A 24,647-nucleotide genomic window follows, 5' to 3' on the forward strand; every position below is an offset into this window, starting at 1 on the left:
GACAGCGGACATCAAAGAGATGTTCCACCAACTACGAATACGAAAGGACGATCGTCACTCTCAACGATTCCTATTTCGAGCGGATCCCTCGAAACTGCCTGATATCTACCTCATGAACATAGCGACTTTCGGGGCAACTTGTTCACCGACGTCGGCCCAGTATGTCAAAAATAAGAATGCTGTGGGATCTGCTGATCAATTTCCGAGGGCTGTCGAAGGTATAATTAATAATCACTACGTGGATGACTATCTGAATAGCTTTGGATCGGAAACCGAAGCAGCAGTAATAGCTGAACAGGTGAAGGAAATCCACAGCAAGGGCGGATTCCTCTTACGGAATTGGCAGTCCAATAGCGCCTTCGTACTGCGCCGCGTGGGAGAAACGCCTGTTAACGGCAACAAACACCAGTTTGTCGATAAGAACACAGAATATGGCCGAGTACTAGGCATGCTCTGGATATCTGACGAGGATAATATCGGATTCTGTGCACACCTGAAGGATGATATTCAGAAAATATTATCCAATGAGTCACGGCCGACGAAAAGACAAGTCCTGCGATGTCTAATGAGCATTTTCGACCCTCTAGGACTGCTAGGCTTTCTTCTAGTTCACGGTAAAATCCTGCTACGAGAGGTTTGGCGTGCAGGCTGGGATCAGGAAGTCAACGATCAACAATGGGAACGGTGGCAAAGTTGGGCCGCTCTCTTACATCAAATATCGAGCATCAAGATCCCTCACTGCTATTTCTCCAATGCGACGTCGCAGCATTACCGACAGCTGCAACTGCATGTATTCGTTGATGCCAGTGAAACTGCATACTCAGCAGTTGCGTATTTCCGGATAATCGATATGGAGGGAAGGCCACAAGTCACTCTGGTGACCGCAAAGACCAAAGTGGCACCGCTGAAACCTTTGTCCATACCGCGCCTTGAACTGCAGGCAGCCGCACTGGGAGCGCGATTACTGCGTTTCGTTATTGAATCTCATACGATAACGATTACAAAGCGTCACTTGTGGTCTGACTCGTCAACGGTGCTGGCTTGGCTGCGAGCAGACCCACGCAAATACAAACAGTATGTGGCCTGTAAAATTAACGAAATATTGACGCTAACAAACACCGACAAATGGATGTGGGTACCATCAAAGCAGAACCCTGCAGACTTTGCCACGATATGGGGAAGCGGTCCCAGCTTAGACGTTAAAAGTCCTTGGTTTAAGGGGCCGTCGTTTTTAGAAAAGCCGTTTGGCGAATGGCCAAGGCCAACATGGTCCGAGAAGATAATTGAGGAAGAGCTGCGGACCTGTAACGTTCATACAGAAGACCTCCGACAGTCACCATTTATTGACTGCAATCGGTTCTCAATTTTTTTTCTGTGATTAGATTATCAGATATGAATTTTTTTGACATTCTGGATAATCGAGTCCGACCTGTATTATACAAAAAACGAATTTTCTTTTGATTAATAATCAATGTTTCAAAAAAAATCAAAGTACCTACATATTCAGTGGTTGAGAAACAACATGTCACTCTAAATTTGACAAAAACAACACTTTAAGAAGTCAAGTAAATAATTCAACCAAACTGTTTCCAACATGCATAATAGACTTGATGATTTATTTTCATTAAAATAACGCTAGCTCGAAAAATTGACAACTTTCCCGACACAACTTTCCGTTCCAATTTCGCACATATTAAACAATTGAGAGCGTTTTTTATTGACTCGATAGGCAAGCCAGAAAAAAAAGCCAATTAAATTTGCCGAACATTCAACTTATTATTGTGGTTTGAATTTTGGTTCTTTCAGTCTTTTCGCTCCTACATTTGGCGCCCTCCAATGATTGACGAGCAGGCGATCGCCTGCTTCGCCTTCGCCCTAATCCGCCCCTGATTATTACCAAAGTGCATTGGGACTGTTTTGTGTATAATATATTGCAAAAAATCACAGGAAGGTTGTATGCAAAGCCACGACCGCAAGGTTGAAGTAGAATACTTTTACAAGAAAGATAACCCGGCTGCTTGCGTGTGTCATTTTTTCTAGTAAATAAACGTTGACCGTTCATTGGCAGTATTGTAATTTCTTTTTGTTTGATATTTTGAATGAAGTTCATTGAATATTTTTCAATTTTGTGCAAATGAGAAGTTGAAGTGCTGCCGAATTGTAATATGCACATTTAATACGACATCATTGAACGGGAACGGAACAAAGGCTACGGTTATGCAGAACGCGAATGCCGGCGCGATGCGATTCGCCTTACCGTGGTGAAATGTACAGCTCTTTCTAAGGCGAAGTAGAGCTATACATTTCAACACATTTCGTCTTGCCGAATCGCATCGCGCCGTTATTTGCGTTCTGCATGACCGTAGCCAAACACTAAGCGACGCAAACAAGTAATGATAGTCAGAGTATGTATGTAGATGAAGATAATTAACTTTGAATTATAGCGCAAAACGAGAAAATATTAACTCTTCAAATAATCATTTGTGTTCTTCAAATTTCAGTTGTTCAATTTAATATCCGATGAAATGTTTGTTTATTATCTGATGAAGCTCTTATATAGGCCAAATGATGCATTCCCAATTTACTAGGTCCATAACTCTGCCGACCGTGCTTGGGAAAGCGCGGTATAACGACCAATCAGAGGTCTAATTTTGTGTTTTGACAAGGCTTAAGTATTTTCAATAGTACAATAGTTTAAATGATAAAATTGCAATTTCATGCATTTGGTAGGTATCTTAGAAGATTTTCTAATCGATTGCTGCAAAAACGAAGGAAATCCATCGAAAACTAACCGATTTATTAGCATTTGAAATTGGACATATTTCTCACTTTTTTCAGTTTTAGATTTTCATTTCACATCCCTATGTAGCCGAACTTCCTGAGAGAAGTATTCTACTTCAAAAGAATTTTCGGGATAAAACATGTTTAGAAATCAACACAAAATTTTAAACATTTTGCCTAGTCCTACGTTTAGATGTATGTTTACAAACCCCTCAGTTTTTATATGTTCAGTAGAACATTGATGATTATGTTCTGTTCAGTGTCTACGATGCACACTGTTCCCAAAGCTGCAAAAACGTGATCGAAATTATTTTAACCCAAAAAAATTGATTTTAGAGCCATAGTGCGCTATATGTGCCTTATGGAAAGTTGTTCCATTATTTATTCTTTATTTTGTAGAAGTTGCAATTTTGTGATTAATCCTCTTAGCAGTGAGAAGCAATTTTTACTTTTCTCATTTTTGCATATGAAAATTCACTTTGTTCGGCAAAGTTGTTGTACATTTTATAAGAAACAACTTTGTCAAAGATATCATACCTCTATCTGCCTTTTAAAATGGACTTTTGTGGAGTTTTCTACAGATTGCCACTAAAAATCATTTTTTTCAATATAACATTTAGTAGTGATTTTCTACAATTTTTCAATGTTCTACATTGTTGTTTGCTATCATAAAACAAACAATTTCATCGAAGAAAGTTTATTCTTATCTTTCATATTTCATCGGTTATTGACGATTTTTATTGAAATAATGCACAACTTTACTAACAGTTATCTTTGAAATCTGCAAATATCTGCAGACTAAACCTTTTCTATATTTAAGTATAAGTAAAACATCATTTAATCCAGATTTAAAATCTTTAATAACTAAATAAACTTAAGAGATAAAAATAAACTTTCTTCGGTGAACTTGTTTGAACTTGGTGTTTTATGATGGTCAACAACATTGTAGAACATTGAAAAAACTTAGAAAATCACTATAAAAAGTTATATTGAAAAAATGATTTTAAAGGGCATTCTAGAGAAAACTTCACAATAGATCATTTAAATTAGCAGATACAAGTATAGTGTCTTCGACAAAGTTGTTTCTTACAAAATGTGCTAAAACTTTACTCAGCAAAGTGGATTTTTATATGCAAAAATGAAAAAAATAAAACTCATTTTTCACTTTTAGGTAGATTAATCACAAAATTCTAACTTTTACAAAGTGGAAAATAATTTAAAGGAAACTTTACTGAAGACACTACGACTCCAAAATCATTATTTTTTGATATAAGAGAAATTAGTGTAAATTAGCGCATTATTCTAGTAAAAATCGTCAACAACCAAAAATACATGTGAGATAAAAAAATCACAGGAGGGTTGTGTGCAAAGCCACGACCGCAAGGATGAAGTAGGATACTTTCACAAGAAAACCCGGCAGCTTGCGTGTCAGTCATTTTTTAATCTGTTGTTCAATTCAATATCGGATAAGATACCGATCACATCTTGGCGTTATCACTGACAGTGCGAATAAAGTATTCCTTGTGATAAAATAAACAGTGAAAAGCTGATTTAACACTCAAAACTAGACGGCTCATGTGTTGTCAAAATGAGTCAACTTTAGCAAATAGCAAATTTAAAATGGCAAGGGGTATGATTCTGTCGACCGTGCTTGAGAAGCAATCATATTAACGACTAATCAGATCGGTCAAATTTCGCGCTTCAACAAGGATGGACCATTCTTAATAATATAGTTGCTTGTCATGATTTGGACTTGATAATTTTTTAATTTTGATTATGCGAAAAATTAATTTTTATGCTGATAGTGAAAGCTTTTCGGATATTGTGCTCATGACTGAAAGAAAAGATGATTCAGTACGTTCTGAGACACGGAGATGAAGCCAAATATGTATCTGTTCCAAATTTTCTGAAAGTGTAAAATGATTTAAGAGATAATATTAACTCTTCAATTAGGTTTTTATTTCATCCTGAAAAGGACAATGTGTTGTTTAATTCAATATTTGATTAGATGCCGATCACATCTTTTCGTTATCACTGGCAGTGCGAATAAAATATTCCTTGGGGGAAATAAACACTGAAAAGTTTTCCAGAACGTTCTTTGCATTGGATGCATTTGCTAGTGTGCCTGCTATCGCTCAGAGACAGCATTTCACCAAAATGCCACACTGCAACAGCTGGCCCTGCTTATATAGACGCTGAGACCAACGTCAACCGCTGCGCTATCCCCGTTGCCACAGTAGTGGACGCTTCCGTTGTCATTGGTATCCGCTGCCCTGCATCACCTGGTCCTGCTGCTATCGATGCTGAGACGCGCTCCGCTGTCCGTTGCCATACCACAGGCCGTTGCCCACTGCACTGTTACTGCTACTGTATCCACTGCTGCTGCTAAGGGAGGACTGCTGTTGTTGCAGTCTAGAATTATAATGAGCGGTTTCGGGTGAAACAGGCTCTTATATAGGCCAAATAGGACATTCCAAATGGCAAGGTCTATGGTTCTGTCGACCATGGAGCAATCATACAACGACCAATCAGAGGCCGAAGTTTTTGTTTATACGAGGCTTGACTATTTTAAATAGTACAATAGTTTGGAAAATAAAATTACATTTATCTGCATTTGGGAAGAATCTTAGAAGATTTTCCAATCTATTGCTGCAAGAACGAAGGAAATCCATCGAATACTAACCGATTTATTAGCATTTGAAATTGGACATATTTTAGATTTAGGTTTTAGATTTTCGTTTTACATCCCTATGTAGCCGAACTTCCTGAGAGAAGTATTCTACTTCAAAAAACTTTCTTCCGAGATATTATTTTTTCCGTTGTAGCAAACAACTTTGTAGAACATTCAAACATTTTAGAAAATCAATATAAAAAGTTAAATAACAAAATAAAGAATTAAGTAGTAATATATAGAAAACTCCACAAAAGTCCATTTAAATAAATAGATGAAAGTATGATGTCTTCCACAAAGTTGTTCCTTTTAAAATTTACTACAACTTTGCTGAACAAAGTGGATTTTTATATTCCAAAATGAGAAAAGTGAAATTCGTTTCTCACTGTTGAGTGGATTAATCATGGAATCGCAACTTCTATAACATGGAGAATAATTAATAGAACAACTTTGCTGAAGACGTTAGGGCTCTAAAATCAATGTTTTTGGGTCAAAATAATTTCGATCACGTTTTTGCAGCTTTGGAAACAGTGTGCGATGTTTGTTGTTTTTGTTGCTAGCTGCTATAGCTGTTTCGTAGTTACAGAAGCGAATATTGCTTTTCATTTTTCTCTGGATAGTTCATTCTTTTCGGCTATTAAAACACATTCCGAGGACGTTTCACATAAAGTTTCGGCCATCATCAGATCTAGAATTTTTATTGCTAACATTATTCACACGGTACTCGCAAAAGCTGGATGGTGTGAACAACATTAATATTGTGCGAAATTATCGCATCTTTTGGTCAATATTAAAACCTGTATAATGAATGTGTGTTGATCATGATACAATTGATGTTCTTGCGTATTTTCAATGTGATAGGCGACTGCAAATCGTTACGCTTATATAATATCAACCGGTGTTGCTAATGTCAAGGTGATTTGTATAGGTACATTTTAGATTTTTTTTTCAAAAGGCTGCTGTGGTTGAAGCAGTTTGTAAGAGATGGGCGAGTCGTTCATATGAACCAGCTCACGCAAATGACCCACGATTTTTCGAACACCCCAAAAATTGTGCAAAATGAGAAAATACATTGGTTGATTAAAAATTGAACTGTTGCGTGTAAGTGCATAAATTATCTTTTATAACCTACAAATGATAACTGTCCCATAATGAAAAACAACATGTTGAGAAAACGGCGATTTAATGTTATCAGTGAATTTTCGGATTTCCAGCTATTTTACGTTATGTAACTTGAAAAAAGACAAAATGGCACAAAATATGCGGGAACATTTCAAAAGTACTCGCATATTTTGTCTCATCACATATAAATTCAACTAGCAACCGGCAGTATCAACGGCAACGTAGATTGTACTGCAGAAAAACAACATTAGTCTAGTTAATTAAAAGAAATACTTACTTTTGCATGTAGCCTAAACAGTCCCCTAGCTACCATATGGGCTAGGGGGGGGGGGAGGGCTTAGCCCCTCCCCACGCGTTTGCATTGCCCCTAGCGAAATGTTTATGATTCGTATAAATAAAGCGAATACACTGGGGTCGCTTTTTACGCGGTTGGTTGTATCGCATTTAAAAAATTAGATTCGATATATTTATACACTCAAAATATTTTTCACGTTATAGTTACCGGAAAAGTTATGTGAATATTTTCCACTGTTGTTTTCATGTAGATTGTACGTGATTGTCATTTGAGTTTATCATGAACTGGTGAGATGATTTATCCTGTGAATCTTATTCAGTAGACATATGCATTTCATGTGAGTTTCACGTAGAATTTAACTACCGGTAAAGTGAAAAGCATTTGATTGTCTGATAGGTTCTACGTTTTGTGCAACCTATAATTTTCAATTGTGGTTTTCCAAATTCTTGAGAGACTAGGAATGGTTTTCAGAGAATATCCAAATATGTTGCTTGATAAGTCGCACGGGCATGCAAAATCGCCAATTCGTAAATGAATTAAACGACATACAAAATGGCAAAATGATATTGCGACATTCGCTGGTGATAATCACTGTTAGCTGCATCTGTTTATGTTCAGGAAATTCCTCGCAATTTGAACTGAATCTGTGTAATATCTCGATGCCGGATTCTTATGATTTTGAAGTAGAATACTTCTCTCAGGACGTTCGGCTACATAGGGATGTGAAATGAAAATCTAAAACCGAAAAAAGTGAAAAATATGTCCAATTTCAAATGCTAATAAATCGGTTAGTATTCGATGGATTTCCTTCGTTCTTGCAGCAATAGATTGGAAAATCTTCTAAGATTCTTCCCAAAAGAAGATAATTGTAATTTTATTATTCACACTATTGTACTATTGAAAATAGTCAAGCCTTGTCATAACGAAAATTCGACCTCTGATTGGTCGTTATATGGTTGCTTCCCAAGCACGGTCGACAGAATCATATACCTTGCAATTTAAAACATAATAGTTCTGGACAGCGACAACAGCAGTCGTCCTCCCTTAGCAGCAGCACTAGCAGTGCAGTGGATACCAGCGATGGCGGAAAGCGGCCACAGCTGTGGCGTAGCAATGGATAGCGCACTAGTTGCAGCGGATTCCAGCAACGAAAAAAAAAATGCAGTCTCTGCAGTCAGTGAAATGCAGTCTCTGTGCGATAGTGGGCACTAGGAAATACATTTAATGAAAAGTTGACTCATTTTGACACAACACGTGAGCCGTCTAGTTTAGCTTCTCACTGTTCATTTTATCACAAGAAATAGTTTATTCGCACTGTCAGTGATAACGCAAAGATGTGATCGGCATCTTATCCGATACTAAAATCAACAACAAATTGTCCTTTTCAGGATGAAATAAAAACTTGATTGAAGAGTTAATATTTTCTAATGATTTAATTCACAGTTTCAAATTTGTAAAAGCTATAAATTCTACTCCATCTTCGTGTTTAAAAACGTACTGAATTATCTTTTCCTTCAGTCATGAGCACGACATCCAAAAAAATATCATCTCAAAATTTAAAAATTGTCAAGCCCCAACCATGACAAGCAACTTACTATATTATTGAAAATGGTCAGACCTTGTTGAAGCGTAAACTTCGATTGATCTGATTAGTCAATGTTTATTTACTAGAAAAAATGACTGACACGCAAGCAGCCGGGTTATCTTTCTTGTAAAAGTATTCTACTTCAACCTTGCGGTCGTGGCTTTGCACACAACCCTCCTGTAATTTTTTTTTAAAGCTCACTTATTGGGAAGTCATCGAGGAATGCCTTTCATGTTCAAAGACAACATCAGACAACAGCTTTTTTTTTTTTTACTTTCGCTTATTTACCGTCGGTCTAGTTCCGCCACTGTTGTGGCCAATCACCGACGCCCAGGGAGACGACTCCACACCCAGGACCCTAACTCACGACCCGTTTACTAACGGACCGGCGCCAACGGCTTTACTTCCTCATGCGATGGAAGGCGTGATCCCAGAGATTTTTCGCCTCAGAAAATCTCCCGGTGTCGGCTAGGATTGAATCTAGACCAGTTGGGTTGGTTGTGAGTGGATCACGCCACCTCACAACCATCGACACCTATGTCGGCGGTGGGATTCGAACCCAGGCGTCAAGCGTGGTTGGCGGAGACGTTACCAACCACACTAGGCCCCCGCTCAGACAACAGCTTCGCCATTTTGATTTCTGTGTATTTTCACACGGAGAGTTCACGCGATACTTTATTCTGTTTGACGTTGCCAAGTTGACGTAGATGCTACATGATAAAACATGGTATGCATCTGAATCAGGCCCGTAGCTAACGGGGGGGCTAGGGGGGACTTAGCCCCCCCATGCGTTTGCATTGCCCCACCACGCAATTTTCTCATGTATGTGATTGATGGAAAAATCCAAAAGAAAAATCTGAAATATAAGCAATAAGCATTGTTGAATAGTCTCCAGTTTTTTCAATGTTAACGATATCAGTCAATTTTCTGGTCGAGGTGAGCATTCCACACTCTATCCGGTCTGATGGTAAACACTGATCAAACAATGCCTATCGTAAAATTTAGAATTTAGGCTGACGGTTGAATCACTCCATTTTCTCAGTATTTTTTTCGTGAATAGAGTATCTTAGTATCGTTGGTCGACATCGGTTTTAAGTGAGGCGACTCTCGAAGCTGGATTTCTAACACTGTAATTTCTTCAATGCATTTGTTGCTTCAGAGTAGAACTTTCAAAAACTCTCTTCTGTACTTAGTTTCTCGATCGCACATGGTCGCACCCTCAAGACATTTGAACATTTGAAGAAATTAAGTGTAAGATACACAGTTTCGCTAGTCAATAACGGTCTTCACGTCAAGCTCGAATACAAATACCCAGCCGTAACCTGTGTATTAGAGTGCCAATGAAAATAGATTTTTCGAATTTCGTTTAGCGATAGGGCTCAAAAGTTTCGTCTTCTCAAAAAAATCATCAGCTCTACCGCTAAACGATATGTTTCATTGGCCCAGCTCAAAAATTTTTAAGCGCCAGAAAGTCAATTTTTTCCAAAAAAAAAGTACGATTAACTACACCAGATCTCGCCGTTTCATGAATTTTCAAGGCATTTGGCATAAAAAAATCGATGTACATTTTTTTCATTGGTCAAAAAGTTGAAACATTGATTACACGTATTCCCAAAGTCCGATTTAGCTGAAATTTAGCATGGGGACTTTTTTCGAGATAAAAAAACTTTTGAACCCTACCGTTAAACGACATTCGAATGTCATTTTTTTTTTCATACATCTCATTGACGCCCTGCTGTATATCTTCCATTACTCGTCAATGGAGGTGAGTATTTTTACGGCTGGGTATTTAAATACGAGCTCGATATGAATACAAAGTAAATGTACGAAGCTCTTACTTAGTTAGAGTAGAAATGGCTGAACCTGCGTAAAATGTTGGTCCCCTGAAACTCAATTACACTATGAAAACCTGCTCATTTAAGTCAGCAAACTCATTAAAATTTGCAGATTTTTTTCTTTAATAAGAGGGTTTTTAGCAACAAGCTGGCTGGCCACTCTAAGAAAAAATTTTTGAAGTTTATATCCCTGCTTTCTTTTAACTATACGCACATTCGCAGTTTTTTTGGAATATGAACCCGGAAAACCGGATTTGAGGGAAAACGAAAATTCTTCCGTGACACCACTAACGCTTCTTTGAAAATAAATGAGCTTCTGAATCTTTTGGTGCTAAAACTATTGTAATAGAAGGAAAACTGCAAAAGTTACAAGAATTTAATTTGTGGGTACCCGGGTGCTCCGTTGGACGCGTAAAAGTACTTTTTTTTGTCGAACACATAACGGTTTTAAAGTAAAATTAAAAAAATATCGTTTTCTTAAATAGAAATTCTCTGCCCCTCACGGAAAACGGAGTAGCTACGGCTATGTCATCTGATTTTCACGTAGATGTTATGTTTGTCACATAAATCATGCAAAATGACAGAAAATGAATAAGTACAGGAAATTTCACGTAACAATAACGTGAAAAATATGTTGAGTGTTCTAAACTTATTTGATACCGCGTACAAATAATCATCCGAATCGGGTAAAAATAATCCGCGTTATTGTAAAAATATTTCGTTTAAAAAAAACGCATAAAAACAACCCACGTAAAAAGCGACCCCAGTGTACTTTACCTACTCACACATTCTAGATTTGCTTTTGTATATTTAACCCTCTAGTGCCCAGTGCCGCCTCTGGACGGTTTTCAGTCAAACCTCTAAAAAGCTTCAATAAGGACTTAAAGAATGTTTATAAGGCTTTATGATGATTTTTTCGATGTCCGTCTAAAAATTAATTTGGGTACTAGAGGGTTAAGCTAAATTTATACCTTTAAAATTACTTGTTTAACAGAAAAACGTCAGTGAAACTTCTGTACCCCACCACGCAAAACGGAGCGGCTCTGAGCCTAAAATAATCCGATAAACACTAATCTGGAGCAAGATTGTATGTTCGCAGTTTGTACCACTAAGCAGTGGGACTGTAATGCGGGTACTTTCAATACGGGACAAACACAACTTGGTATTTTTCCCATGTTTTTTCATACAAGAGTATCAATTTTATTTTTTTCGGAAAATATGATAACAATTAAGTCGATTCCTGATGATAACTCAAAAGTGACCAAAATCAGTATGGGACAGTTATGCGGCTACCGGCAGTGCACAGTTGCCCAGAAACCAAGCAAGCTTTTACAGTGCAGATGTGGATACTCGTAACATCCCTAATCTAGGTTTCAAACTTAATCAACAGTTTTACTAATTATGCACAATACTGATGTGGTTCTGTTAACCTGTAATGAAACATACCTTTTTTTAAACTACGTAACATATTTCCACTGCTGTAATTACTTAAATATTCTTACATGGATATTTCCATGTCGTTAACATGGAACAATGATTTTGTGAATTTATATGCTGACCAATTCCCGCTTTTCCTCATCCATTCACTCCGGTTTCCTATCCGTTATATGTATTTTGTTTGAAAAATTCTAATAAGATACCAAAGCAGGACCAACCGAGGAGGAGAAACAAAAGGAACGCCAGAAGAATGAAAATGCTGAACGCGAGCAACAAAAACATCAAAAAATTGAAGCTGCAATATTTAAGGTATGATTCAAGGCTATTTGTCGATAGTATGTTTTTTTGATATAACTATATTCAATCTTTTTTGTAGACTAGCTAATGCTTCAAACTAATAACGCTAAGGCTTTTTTAATTGAAACGGAGCAGGAAATCTTCTTAAATTCCTAACCTTTAAATTATAAGCTGATTTTGAGGTTAATACCATTCGAGTATCAGCAGAGAATTATTTGGTATTTTACTACTTAAGAGGTTATATACTTTCACTGTTTCCGAAAAATCGAAAAAAATATATTGCATTATCATTGAGTACAACTTCTTGAGAACATTTTCACAAATTTTCATGAAGATCTGAACAATAGGGAGAAAGTTAGCGTGATTTTGGGCGCACCTCGTCACGGCCGCATGAACTGAACTTGAAACTTTATACGCGTTTATTTCAAAATGTTGTTTCTCAAAAAATGACTTTGCCGTGTTTACGATTGCGATAAAACTACTGGACCGATTTCCTTCATTTTTTTTTAATTCTCGTGATTATATTCTCCGGTCATTGAACGATCGTTTTTGGATACACGAAGTTTAACTTTGTCGAAAAAAATACTTTTTTCTTGCAATTTTTGGCGCTTAAAACATATTTTTTTAGGAAAAACGTTCCAGTTTGCACTGAAAACAAAATAGGGTAGGGAACATATTCTAAGCAGCTTTAGGAACCGCCTGTGTATTCAGACGAAATACTCGAAACGTTTTGGGTGAAATTCAAACAGTAGTATATCAATCTGTTCGCTATCGTTTTCTCTGTCAGAACTTGTTTTCAGATTGTAAAACTAAGTTAGCAAACTTTAACAATCTTCAATCAAAGTTACCAATCGAGGGACACTATTCCAATCACCCCGAACCTATTTTAAGCAGTTTCCATATGTTTTGCAGGCGTTTTTTTCAGCACCCGGAGTGGCTCCTGAATGGCTGCAATATAGGTCGATTTGTTTCAATTGCAATTGTTCACAGATTTCTTTGTGATTAACGGTATTTCTCATATTCGTAAGACAGCTAGACAATCAAAGTTTTCGTTTCCATCTTTGAAATTGTCGATATTGGTCAAAATGCAGGAGTTTGAGGCCTGTTTTCTTCGACTGATTAAAATAGGCGCTGCTGCTTAAGCCGTTCCCTACCCTACTTATGAAAACAATCGTTCAGATACCCGGCATGCTTCTAAACTAATGAAATAGTATGAGTTTTTGATTTCAGTTGATCTGCTAGATCTCTATCGTAAACACCGCAAAAAACAGCGTTTCGGAGAAACGGCCATTAGTCTACAATTAATTGGTATTTATTTTGAACAAACGTGTTTTTTGATGTTGATTAATAGAACTTTCAAAAAGTTACTACTTCTATGCAATATAAGAGGTGCTACATGCTAAAAAAATTAAACTTTGCTCTTTTCTCTCAAGCAAAAAGGAATATTACTTCGTAAACAAAGGTGAATAACAATTGAGGTACATATTTGTTTTAATTGTACATATAAATATGTATGTGATATATGGCACGTTTTAGTTTTTATTTAGAAAAAAAGGTAGCTGATAGAGCGACCTACAATGTAATTGAGCATTTCCACAAAAAACGGGCAACCAATGTAAGGGGTAATATCAACCGAAGAAATTATTTTTGCCATTTTTTTATTGGCCTAAATTTGAAGCTAAAACTATCCTTAAATCAAAATCTAAATCGCCCAAGTACAGATCTAAACTCAAAATTCTTTTAAACCAATTTTTACCGAACAACTTTAATGCTCCAAAATCACATTTTTCCTTTAATTTGGCGATGCTCGGCTTACAAAATTACCTATGATCGATATCGTGTTTCAAATTGAAAGTATAGAGATCGCTTCATCAAGTTTCGTTTCCCTTTGTTTAGTCCATTATCAGTTCTCGTTGTGTACGTTCTCTGTTTGAGTTTTTCTATACTTTTAACTGTGAGTCATATTCAAAAGTTCTTAAATATGAGTGACAATGTGTACAGTGACCACAACGGCAGTAAAAGAAGAAGTACCAGAACAACCCGGAGTAAAATAAGTAACCGATACCCGCCTAACCGCCATGCGTTCAAAGGCGATTCGGAGTACGTTAGTACCTCGGGGAAAAAATTAAAAACTTCTGATTTAAACCGTGATCGCGGTGTTGATAGGGATTTCGGCTACTGTTTCATACATATTACGCTGTATTTACTGCCCTTTCTGAATTAGGAGTGTGTAAAAAATGTAATCGTGATGTGCGGTTTCACAGTCGAGCAAGCGTGGACTAGGCTTCAAGATTTTTGTGTCTTGTTCGAACTGCGGTGATGCCGATATTTGTAACTGTCCTCTAATACATAATCATGCTTTTGGGTTAACCGTTGGACCGAACATATACGAGTTTTGCGTGGGATCGGACGCCAACCGCGTGAAAGTCGCTGAGCATCGCATGTCCGATATCGCGAAAGAGTCTAGGCGCAGCCTTACATCAAACAAAAATAAGAAGAAGAGGTAAATAAGGCCCAGCAAGGACAACTTTACGGCACAGGGAAAGCTGACTGATGGTAAAAAAATTATAAGGGGCTTCATTATTGCCATTATTAAGATTTAAAGCATTTTCAAACTTTAAACGCGTTTTTCTCAAAACCATTATCCAGTGAAGTACAACAAAAGTTATAAACAATCAAAGTCGCTTTTTTTTTCGAAAAAGAATTTTTTCTCACGAACCGTTGCCATTGCGAAGAAAAATTTTAAAAATTTAATCATGTGTACTTCACTAGCGACACTTATGTAGATAATGAAATTTTTTTTGTTTATGTGATAGGTGGAGTTGGGCACGACTTCCACTGCTCGCCGCGGAACAACTTTTGAAAAAAGCGGTTCACGGCAATCGGTGCACAGCCGCCATTTTGTAACAAAGATAGCATTTCAGTTTTTTGTCTACTCTGCAAGAGTTGCTTAATCCAATGCTATATTATTTATATACCTTACATCTCAAATGTTCATTTAAAATAATCATGAAAAAATCCTTGTTTTTTTGAGTATTTGATGGAAATTACCCCTTAATCGACCATTTTTGATTTGGCTGAAACTTTGCACAGACGTTCCTATAGGCAAAAGATGCCATTTCGTGCTATTGGTTTAATTTTTTGGAACACGACTTATATTTGAGAAGCTTTTGAAAATGATATTTTGGAAAGGTATTGTTGATTACAAATATTTTAGGGAAAACGGTTGGTTTGATCGGTGTAACATCTTCGGCAAAGTTGTAGATAACAATTTTGTCTTTACGAAAAAATTCTATAGATAAAAATAAGGTTTTTAAAAAACAGTTAGAAGAAAAATTAAAAATTACCTTAAAAAGCTCATTTTTAAAAAAATCTAATTTTTCTATAAAAACTACAAAAGATTACCTAAACAATGCAACCGGCCCGAGCATGGAAAAGTCAAGAAAAAAAGTTATGATTTTTTGAAATTTTTTTTACAAGATACATTTTTTTATGAACGGACAAAATTTGTATCTACAACTTTGCCAAAGACATTATGACAATCAAACAAACCGTTTTGACTGTAAAAATATTCGACCAATCACCACTACAAGAATATAAATATCCGAAGACTTTTTTCCAATTATTCTTTGATGTGGAAATTTATTTGAAATATTTCATGGAAAATTCATATACTAACTTTGGCTACGAGATGTACCGTTTATAAGTAAATCAAGCAAGTTCACTTATTTTCCGGGGAGAATTTCCGACATTTCCGCAGGAAACAAAAATTTTCTATTTGTGATCTGTAATACCATGTATTTGGTTGCTTGAATAAACGAGTTTGCTTCACTTTCCTCATACTAACTCTTTTATTCGCGTGGTCCATCTCATTCCACGGCCGAATGGACAAATCAAATGAGAATCGAAAAAGTGATAACAAACTAAAATTTTGAGTGTATTTTTAGAGGCAAGATTGGATTGAGAGATGAACTAAAACATGGCTATTTTCTTATACGATATTGAATGAAAATTATTTGTTTTAGCGTGAAGCCCGAGAAGTTCGCCAATTGGACAACGAGCTTTTAAACCAACGAAGAGCACAAGAGAGAGAACGCCAAGCGCAACTTGGTTCCGAACGACAAGCAGTAGCGACCACAGCAGCCTTGACTGTTAGTACATCGATTCCAAGTAAAACTGATGGAATTGTACCAATACTTGATACTGAAAAGTCTCCTAGTGTGAAGAGTGTAACTGACAACACAACGATGGCTTTGAATGAATTGGGGCAAGTGAGCCTTGACCGTGCACAGGTATTATATAACTAATTTTATAATGTAGTTTCTCGTGAAAAGTATCATAAATTTAGTATCTAAACTTTATATATAACTCGTGTTCACTATCGTCGATTCTATCATTAACTTTATTTAGCCGCATTAGATTGTCGAATAATAAGTATCGCCTGGGAGGGAGAAACGAATACTACACTCAAAACAGAGAAGACGCACATGCGTCGTTTTTTGATAGCGTGTAACTATCTTCTTGCTGTAACGTATGCATGACTCAAACGAAGTTTTAAGTAACATCAGAAATACAGAATTTGCAATTTTGTCTGCAAAACACAAATTTTTCGAGTCTATGGTTTTTCAATTTGCCGTTGTATAAAAGTTTCTTCGGAATTTTGAGTTTATATATATTTGCGCACGCAGATTTTCTAAAAATGTGTGTGAGAGCATAACCTGTGAGGCTGATTTTTCGGGGTTTTTTTTATCCAACGTATGCCTGAAGGGCACTGGGTACTGAAATGCCACTGCGACAGTCTTACTGATTGTCTTTTGTGGCTGGCCCCGATTGCTGTGCACAGGATTGCTCGTACTAATTGATGGAGTAGAACTGTTTTGTTGTAAACCTGTACCCCAATTAAGTATAACATAGTTGATGAAACTTGGGATTAGAGCTCCATACTTGGTATGGAGTTGAAAGGTAACTTCCTAACAAGTTGTACCTAGAGGAAGCAAGAGCTCCGCAAGAGCAAAGCAAATGCTCTGAACTCTCTGGTTCAGATTTGCAGAATCGGCAGGTGTCGTTCAACACTACACCGATTTTCTTTAAATGATAAAAAGCGGGACAGTGTCCGGTAAGGAGTCCCGTGATTATCCGTAGTTCATTACGATTTAGACTAAGTAACTTTCTGGCGGTTCCGGGGTTCGGATAGATTAACTTTTTAGCTTGTCTACAACCCTGTACCTGTTGCCATTGGGATGCTATTTCTAGCCTTTCCCAAGTTAGTAGTTCGCTTTTGATAGCGGAATTGGACGTACCCAGAAACGGCTCGGGGCCAATAAACTGCTGAGCTGATCCCAGTCTTGCTAGGTAGTCAGCTTGTTCATTACTCTCGGCTCCGCAATGTCCGGGCACCCAAAACAGAAAAACTGAGTTCTGCCGGGAGAGTTCCCGTAGAGTTTCAATGCATTCCCAAACAAGTTTGGATGTGCATTTGACGGACTTAAGTGCTAGTAGTGCTGCTTGACTGTCCGAGAATATACCGATTTTTGCATGTCTGTAGTTGCGTTTCAGGCATATTTTTGCGCAGATATATATGGCATATACCTCTGCTTGAAAAACGGTGGGCCATTTGCCCAGGGAAAATGTTTCCCTGATACCGGGTCCGTATATACCGGATCCCGTTAGGGATCCCATTTTCGAGCCATCCGTATAAAAACTGACGATGCCAGGTGGAAGATTAGGCCCTCCATTGTTCCACATAGAGCGGTTTGGTTCCATCACTCAATACGGAATATTCATGTTGGTCCTAACGTCCATCCAGTCGGAGACTGTAGTAAATAGCGGAGTTAGTTTAAACTCCCTAAGTATGCGAAGGTGGCCGATTTGGTCCCCTTCGAGTATAGTTATCCTCCTTTGCAACCTTATAGCTCTGCTTCCTTTTTCACATGAAGATGTAGAAGCAGTAGGCAGAGCATTGCTTCCATGGCTGCAGTTGGAGTTGTTGGCATAGCGCTGGTAACCGAAAGACATGCAAGTCTTTGAACTTTTTTGAGTTTGGCTTGCGCAGTCTTTTCGTTCACCTTGGGCCACCACACAAGGGCAGCATAGGTGATTCTTGGTCGGGCAATGGTCTTGTAAGACCAGAGTGCCAAGTCTGGTTTCAGTCCCCAGGTCTTACCGAACAGAGTTCTGCAGGCCCAGATCGCCGAGATCGCTTTCTTAGTGGCATGATCCAGTTGTACAGACCAATTCAGTTTCTTATCCAGAATAATTCCGAGGTATTTGACTTCATTGCTGAAGCCAAGTCTGACTCCATTCAGTGTTGGAGGAGTGATGGAGATCTTCCTTCATTTACTGAATGGAACTAGGACTGTTTTCAAGGGGTTTATGTTTAGACCCTCCTGTAGACACCATTACGTGGTGGCATTCAGAGGCGCTTGCATTCGGCTCGACAGAGTTGCGTCATCTTCACCTCTGACGATGAGGACGATGTCATCAGTGTATTCAATGACCTCGTATCCAAGCTGTCAAAGCTTATTGAGAAGTGCGTCGACAACTAGTGACCATAACAAGAGCGAGAGAACTCCTCCTTGCGGGCATCCCTTGATCACTGACATTGTTACAGACGAATCTCCAAAGGTTGCTGTGATCACTCTGCTAGAGAGCATTGCGTGTATCCAGCTCCTTGAAGTGTGGTCGATTCCCTTATTAGAGAGAGCCGTATTAATTGATGCAAAGGACGTGTTATCAAAGGCCCCTTCAATATCAAGAATGGCACAACTGGATACATAAAACTAACAGTTTTTTTGCGAAATCGGTGATTTTATCTCACCATTGTACATAGACCACTCTGACTTCATATATATATTCACTTGAATCCTCGAATCGTTTCGGAACAGAGTGGTCTATGTACACAAACCTGGTAAAAGACAAAGAAAATGACGGTAACTCGTATAAAATGGCTAGTGTCACAGGTTATATAGTACATATAGCATGTCACATGTAAGATGTCACGTGTAACATTACATGTAACACAAAATGTTACATATTACATAATATTTTACATGTTACATTTTTCGTGTTACATTACGTGTAACATGTTACATATTACGTGTGACTTGTACATAACAAGTGACATGTTACTTATCACATGTAATATGCTACATGTTACGTGTTACATGATAGTATTACACCGGTTTATGTACATAGACCACTCTGTTCCGAAACAGAATGGCCATTCTGTTTCGGACGCAATTTCAACATGGTATAAATCACCTTTAGAGTTTGAATTTTTGAAATATTTTTGATCTCCCAAGTACAGTTTTTTGTGTAGCTGCGGAATATGCAAAAAACTCATTTTCGAAAAAAATGGTCCTTAGACTACTCTGGTTCGCAACGGCTCAATTTACCTCAACTTAAAATAATTCTTAAATCGTCCAAAAACTGATGAAAAAGATCAATTTTACATTCATTTAGTAGTAATATCTAGCAGGGACCATAAAAACATGAAGAAAATAACAGTAATGGTGATATAACGAGATCCAAGAATAACGCTTTATGCTTTTATGGTCGCTGCTATTACTACTAAATGAATGTAAAATTGATCTTTTGCCTTTCTCCTAGAAAGGTTTAGCAAAAAAAAGCAAAGCCTTGGTGCTACATTCCGATTCGGAACTTGAGCTTCTGTTCATTTATACACAGACTTCGCAGCCGACTGTTTTGTGTACAGGACAATTGCGGGGCTAGCGCTATGATCCTACTGACACTAACAGTCTCTCCCGAGTCGAGACTCGAACCTACGACGACCGGCTTGTTAGGCCAGCATCGTACCTCAAGACCATCTGGGAGAAAGGTATATTAATCACTCCAAAAACTAAAGGATTAAAAGTGCTCCAAAGTGCCGAATGTCGCATATCACTCGACTCAGTTCGCCGAGCTGAGCATTTTCTCTGTGTGTGTGTGTGTGTGTGTGTGTGTGTGTGTGTGTGTGTGTGTGTGTTTGTGTGTGTGTGTGTGTATGAGTGTATGTGTGTGTGTGTGTGCGTGTGTGTGTGTGTGTGAGAGAGTGTGTGTGAGAGAGTGTGTGTGTGTGAGTATGTGTGTGTGAGTGTGTGTGTGAGTATGTGTGTGTGAGTGTTTGTGTGTGTGTGTGTGTGTGTGTATTTGTGAGTGTGTGTGTGCGTTTGTGTGTGTGTGTGTATTTGTGAGTGTGTGTGTGTGTGTGTGCGGGTGTGTGTGTGCGGGTGTGTGTGTGTGTGTGTGTGTGTGCGTGCGTGTGTGTGTGTATGTGTGTGCGTGTGTGTTTTTTTTTGTGTGTGTTTGTGTGTGTGTTTGTGTGTGTGTTTATGTGTGTGTGTGAGTGTGTGCGGGTATGTATGTGTGTGTGTATGTGTGTAACGCTCTCCCGATTTCACTCGATTTTCTCCGAGATGGCTAGACCGATTTTCATGAAATTAATTGCAAATGAAAGGTCTACACGGGTAGAAATAAAATCTCGAAAACGGGCAAAATGACTCATGATTTCATGATTTGGATGTATTTTCATAGTATGAATATACACCATGAGTAAAGACTCATGGAATCATGAGCCAATTGTTCGTAACGCACCCCGTGCGTTACTGTTTTGCTGACATCATGAGCAATTTGGATTGAAACCATGATTTATGGGTCATGAAATTTAACTCATTTGACTCATGAAATCGGGCGTTCAATTTATGAAATCTCCCTTTGAAATGCGAGTCATAAAATATAGCATTTGGCTCCGGGAATCGAGTGTTTGATTTATGAATTCTTGCTTTCGCTACTGGAACCATGATTTTGATTTATGAAATCATGAGTTGCGAGTCAGGACATATAGCATTTGACTCATGGAATCGGGCCTTCGATTTATGAATTCTTGCTTTGGCTTTGGAACCATGATTTTGATTTATGAAATCATGAGTTGCAAGTCAGGACATATAGCATTTGACTCCGGGAATCGGGTGTTCGATTTATGAATTCTTGCTTTGGCTACTGGAACCATGATCTTGTTTTATGAAATCATAAGTTGCGAGTCGGGACATATAGCATTTGACTCATGAAATCGGGTGTTTGATTTATAAAACCTTGCTTTGATTTAGGAAACCATGAATTGATTGATTGATCATGATTGATTGGGCTAGTTTCATGAAATCATGATTTGTGCGATCCGATTCACGAAATTGTCCAATCCGCACGAGAGTCACAAATAAAATAATACTTTTTTCTTACAATTGTCCCCCGAATGTTTTAAAAATAATATGGAAATAGTTTTCGTACGCGAGTAACCATTACTTTTTATAGAAAAACTTGTGTTAGTTTTCTTACGAAAGATACTAGCGCTTAATTATAAAACAATTTGAACTAAAATTTATTTATTCTTCTCTGAAGGGTCACAGGCGAAATTATTCCACTTGTGAAACGAAATTATTTTTTCCATTAAGTAGTCACGGTGATAATTTGAAGTACAAATGGTATGTTGTCTTAGAATAGTCACTAAGTCATTAAAAGGTACATTTAAATTTTTCTGATAACTTCATGGTGACCTTCATAGGAATAGTTTCCCCTGTTAGTCACTGTGACTTCTGTGAGAGAATATTTGTCAAAAGTTTTGTTAAATAGAATTTGTGACCTTTTGAAAAAAACTTATATGTTATTAACATTGTCGCAGTGATTTTGGTAATCCTCTCTTCTAGTTTAAATAAATATCAGAAAAAGTGAACGTCGGGCTTCAATCAACAAATGTTACTTTTTTGTCACCGTGACTTTTGTAAAGAATATGTCAAATGTTGTTATGAATATGTGATCTTTTCAAAAATTTCGTGGAATTTTAATAACTATCCTTTTTAATCAAGTAGCTTCGAAAAGATTAGTTGAAATTAATAAGGTCACATATTTCTTGAAACTAACGTTCGATTAGTCTCAAAAGAGTCCCCATATTAATTGATGTTTATTGAAGAATAAAGAAATGATCCATAACCGTTATTAAGAGGAATGCATCTTTTTACGAAAGTTACCAAGACTTGGTGACGAGTACCTAAAGTTTGTTGGCTCACTAAAATGGAGGCAATGCTTGACGAAAGTAGTACATATATTATAAAATTAAACCATAATATGATTTAGAAGTTTTCCTTGATAAGTTTCATATATTTTGTAACAAAATTACAACAAGAGTTATCCATTAACAGGTAGACGCTTAAAAAAACAATAAATTTCATTTTTAGTGTTTCTAAAATATTTATAATTTCACGAATACTATCTAAAACATAATTTTTGGGAAGGCGCGCGAAAATTTTAGGGGTAGGCGACATACTTTCTCCATGAAAATGGGATTGCATTTGAAAATAGCTTTTGGCATTCATCGCAAATTCAACTTGTTCTATGTTATTGCTAATATGTACACGTTCAATCATTTCTAAATTTTATCGGCGAAATAAAAAAAATTAAATAGCAATGTTCGGGAGTTGGTCACGAACAGAATATTTTATTTTAGAACTTTGTCACGAAAAATATTCATGCATGTGTTGATAAAAATACGACTCGCGATGACAACTTAAAACAAAATTAGAAACGTTTCTGGTTTCTCCTGTAAATATCACACAGTTGAAAACATGTAAATGCAGAAAATTGTATAAGGCTCTAAGCCTCGCCATTTCGACGCTTTTTCAGCATTCCTAACCTTTACAGAACATATTCTTAATACGAATATTAATCTTCTCTTAAAGGTCACCAACACGTCATTTGTGCGGACTGGGTGTACATTTAATTTATGAAACTTTACTTTGGTTCATTAAATCTTAATGTCATGATTTATCGATCACGAAACTGAAAATATAATTCATGTGATCTAGCGTTCCACGAATGAAATTAGACATTATATTTGAATTCGTGTTTTGGTTTATGAAGTCAGTAATTTATTTCATGAAACTACAATAAAAATTCATTAAACTTTGGATAAAGTTCATAAACTTTGAATTGGATTCATCACTCTGATAAGTTGGAATTTGATTCATGATTATGAATTATTGAAATTATAATTTTTCAACTTAAAACTAAAAATCATAAAAGATCAGATTTTGTTCACGGTCTTAGATGCCAAACCGTTACGGGTTTGAGGATTTGCGTTTGTAGTAACAAGTTCGACAGTCAGTATTATTTATGATTTGCACGGCAAAACAAAGTGAAACATGAATTAATAAGTTTTCTTAGGCAGCTTCTCTGCAGCAGTATTATGCAAAAACCTGCCAAAGACGTTCGATACCCTAATCAATTTATAATAACATTTCAACTATTTTTGATCGTTTTTCCTAACGGATTTTAATTTTTCTGCAAAAAGTACTGTAAATCTTTATCGATGACATTAGAGAACACAAAATGTTTCTTATCTATTTTTTTTTAAATGTCATTTGCATAGCATTGCATTTGCACTTTGCATAGATGTTCTTATGGGCTGATGATGTCATTTTGTGCTATTATTATTTTTTTGTTTTTGGTCACGAATAATTTGACGGAATCCATAAATTACGTAATACCTATAGGAGGGAGAGGGGATATATTTTTTGGCATTACGATTTGTTATAAAGGGCAGGGAGAGGTAAGATCAGCGTTACGTAACAAAAAATCCATGGGGTCTAAAAATTGGGTTTTTAGCGTTACGTAATTTATGGATGTTGCTAAGGCAATCGACGAGACAGGTGCGGTCAGCTGATTTCAGTTAGTTTTCAACTTTTGACAGCCTTAGGTATGTTCGAACGGTCGCAACTTAGATGCAACCCGGATCGAAAAGCACGAAAAACAAACGTTCGGTTGCTCCAGTATGTTTAGTGACAATCCTTTACTCAATAATAAAATATCACTTTAGATTTTTTTTTCGGCATTAAAAGATTTTGTGTTTGGTTGTGTTTTGGTTTTGCAACTTGAAAAAACAATTACAAACGTACAAGCAGTGAAACGTCACCCGTGGATTGCCTTATGGATGGTTAAAAAATATTTTTAGAGACAGAACGGTTTGTTTAATCGTTGTGACTTCTTCAGAAAAGTTGCAGATAACAGATTTATCCTACCGATAGAAGTATACACAAAAAAAAATTATTTTGCAACACAAAACAAGGAGAACAACTTGTTTTAAAGTTTTTTTTTAACTATAAATGGTTTATGGTTGTATGCTCCAGTGTTGCTAAACTCGCTCTAAACAAGCATGCGATACTCCAAGTAGTGTTCTCACCGCTACCGAAATCACACACACAATGGAGTACCTCCACTATTCGAAGGGGCAGCTCTCGTTCTTTCACACTTCCTTCATTTCACACCACCGAGTGTTGACGCTTGTGAGTTTTCTTCGCTCCTGAAACCATGGACACACACTCCTATTTACGGTCTTATTCGCGAGCACTCCCCTACTCGCGAGCACTATCAGCCAAAAATAATTGTTTCAAGACGCATCGGAATGGCGTGGCGTGATGCAGCGGATCGATTATAGTTAGGTAAACTGTGTAAATCTAGTAAAAGCTGTTCCTATCAGATGCTTAAATGTTTGTAAGTTGTCGTCAAGAAAGCAATATGTTGAACATCATGGACATCCTGAATAGTAGAACTAATGTTTGACGCTGATGGTTGCTCTAA

The 24,647-nt window shown here is 37.2% G+C and overlaps 1 protein-coding gene across 1 annotated transcript in view; it reads left to right on the forward strand.

Annotated features, from left to right (window-relative positions):
• Positions 1-24,647, forward strand: part of LOC129723049 (voltage-gated potassium channel subunit beta-2) — a 138,929-nt gene that overhangs the window by 13,214 nt on the left and 101,068 nt on the right. The window contains exons 3-4 of the mRNA XM_055676998.1: positions 11,926-12,035; positions 16,049-16,315. Of these exons, the coding sequence (XP_055532973.1) occupies positions 11,926-12,035; positions 16,049-16,315 (377 nt within the window). The remainder of the gene's footprint in view (positions 1-11,925; positions 12,036-16,048; positions 16,316-24,647) is intronic.

The sequence above is a fragment of the Wyeomyia smithii genome, chromosome 2 (genome assembly GCF_029784165.1).
Source record: "Wyeomyia smithii strain HCP4-BCI-WySm-NY-G18 chromosome 2, ASM2978416v1, whole genome shotgun sequence".
Classification (NCBI taxonomy): domain Eukaryota; kingdom Metazoa; phylum Arthropoda; class Insecta; order Diptera; family Culicidae; genus Wyeomyia; species Wyeomyia smithii.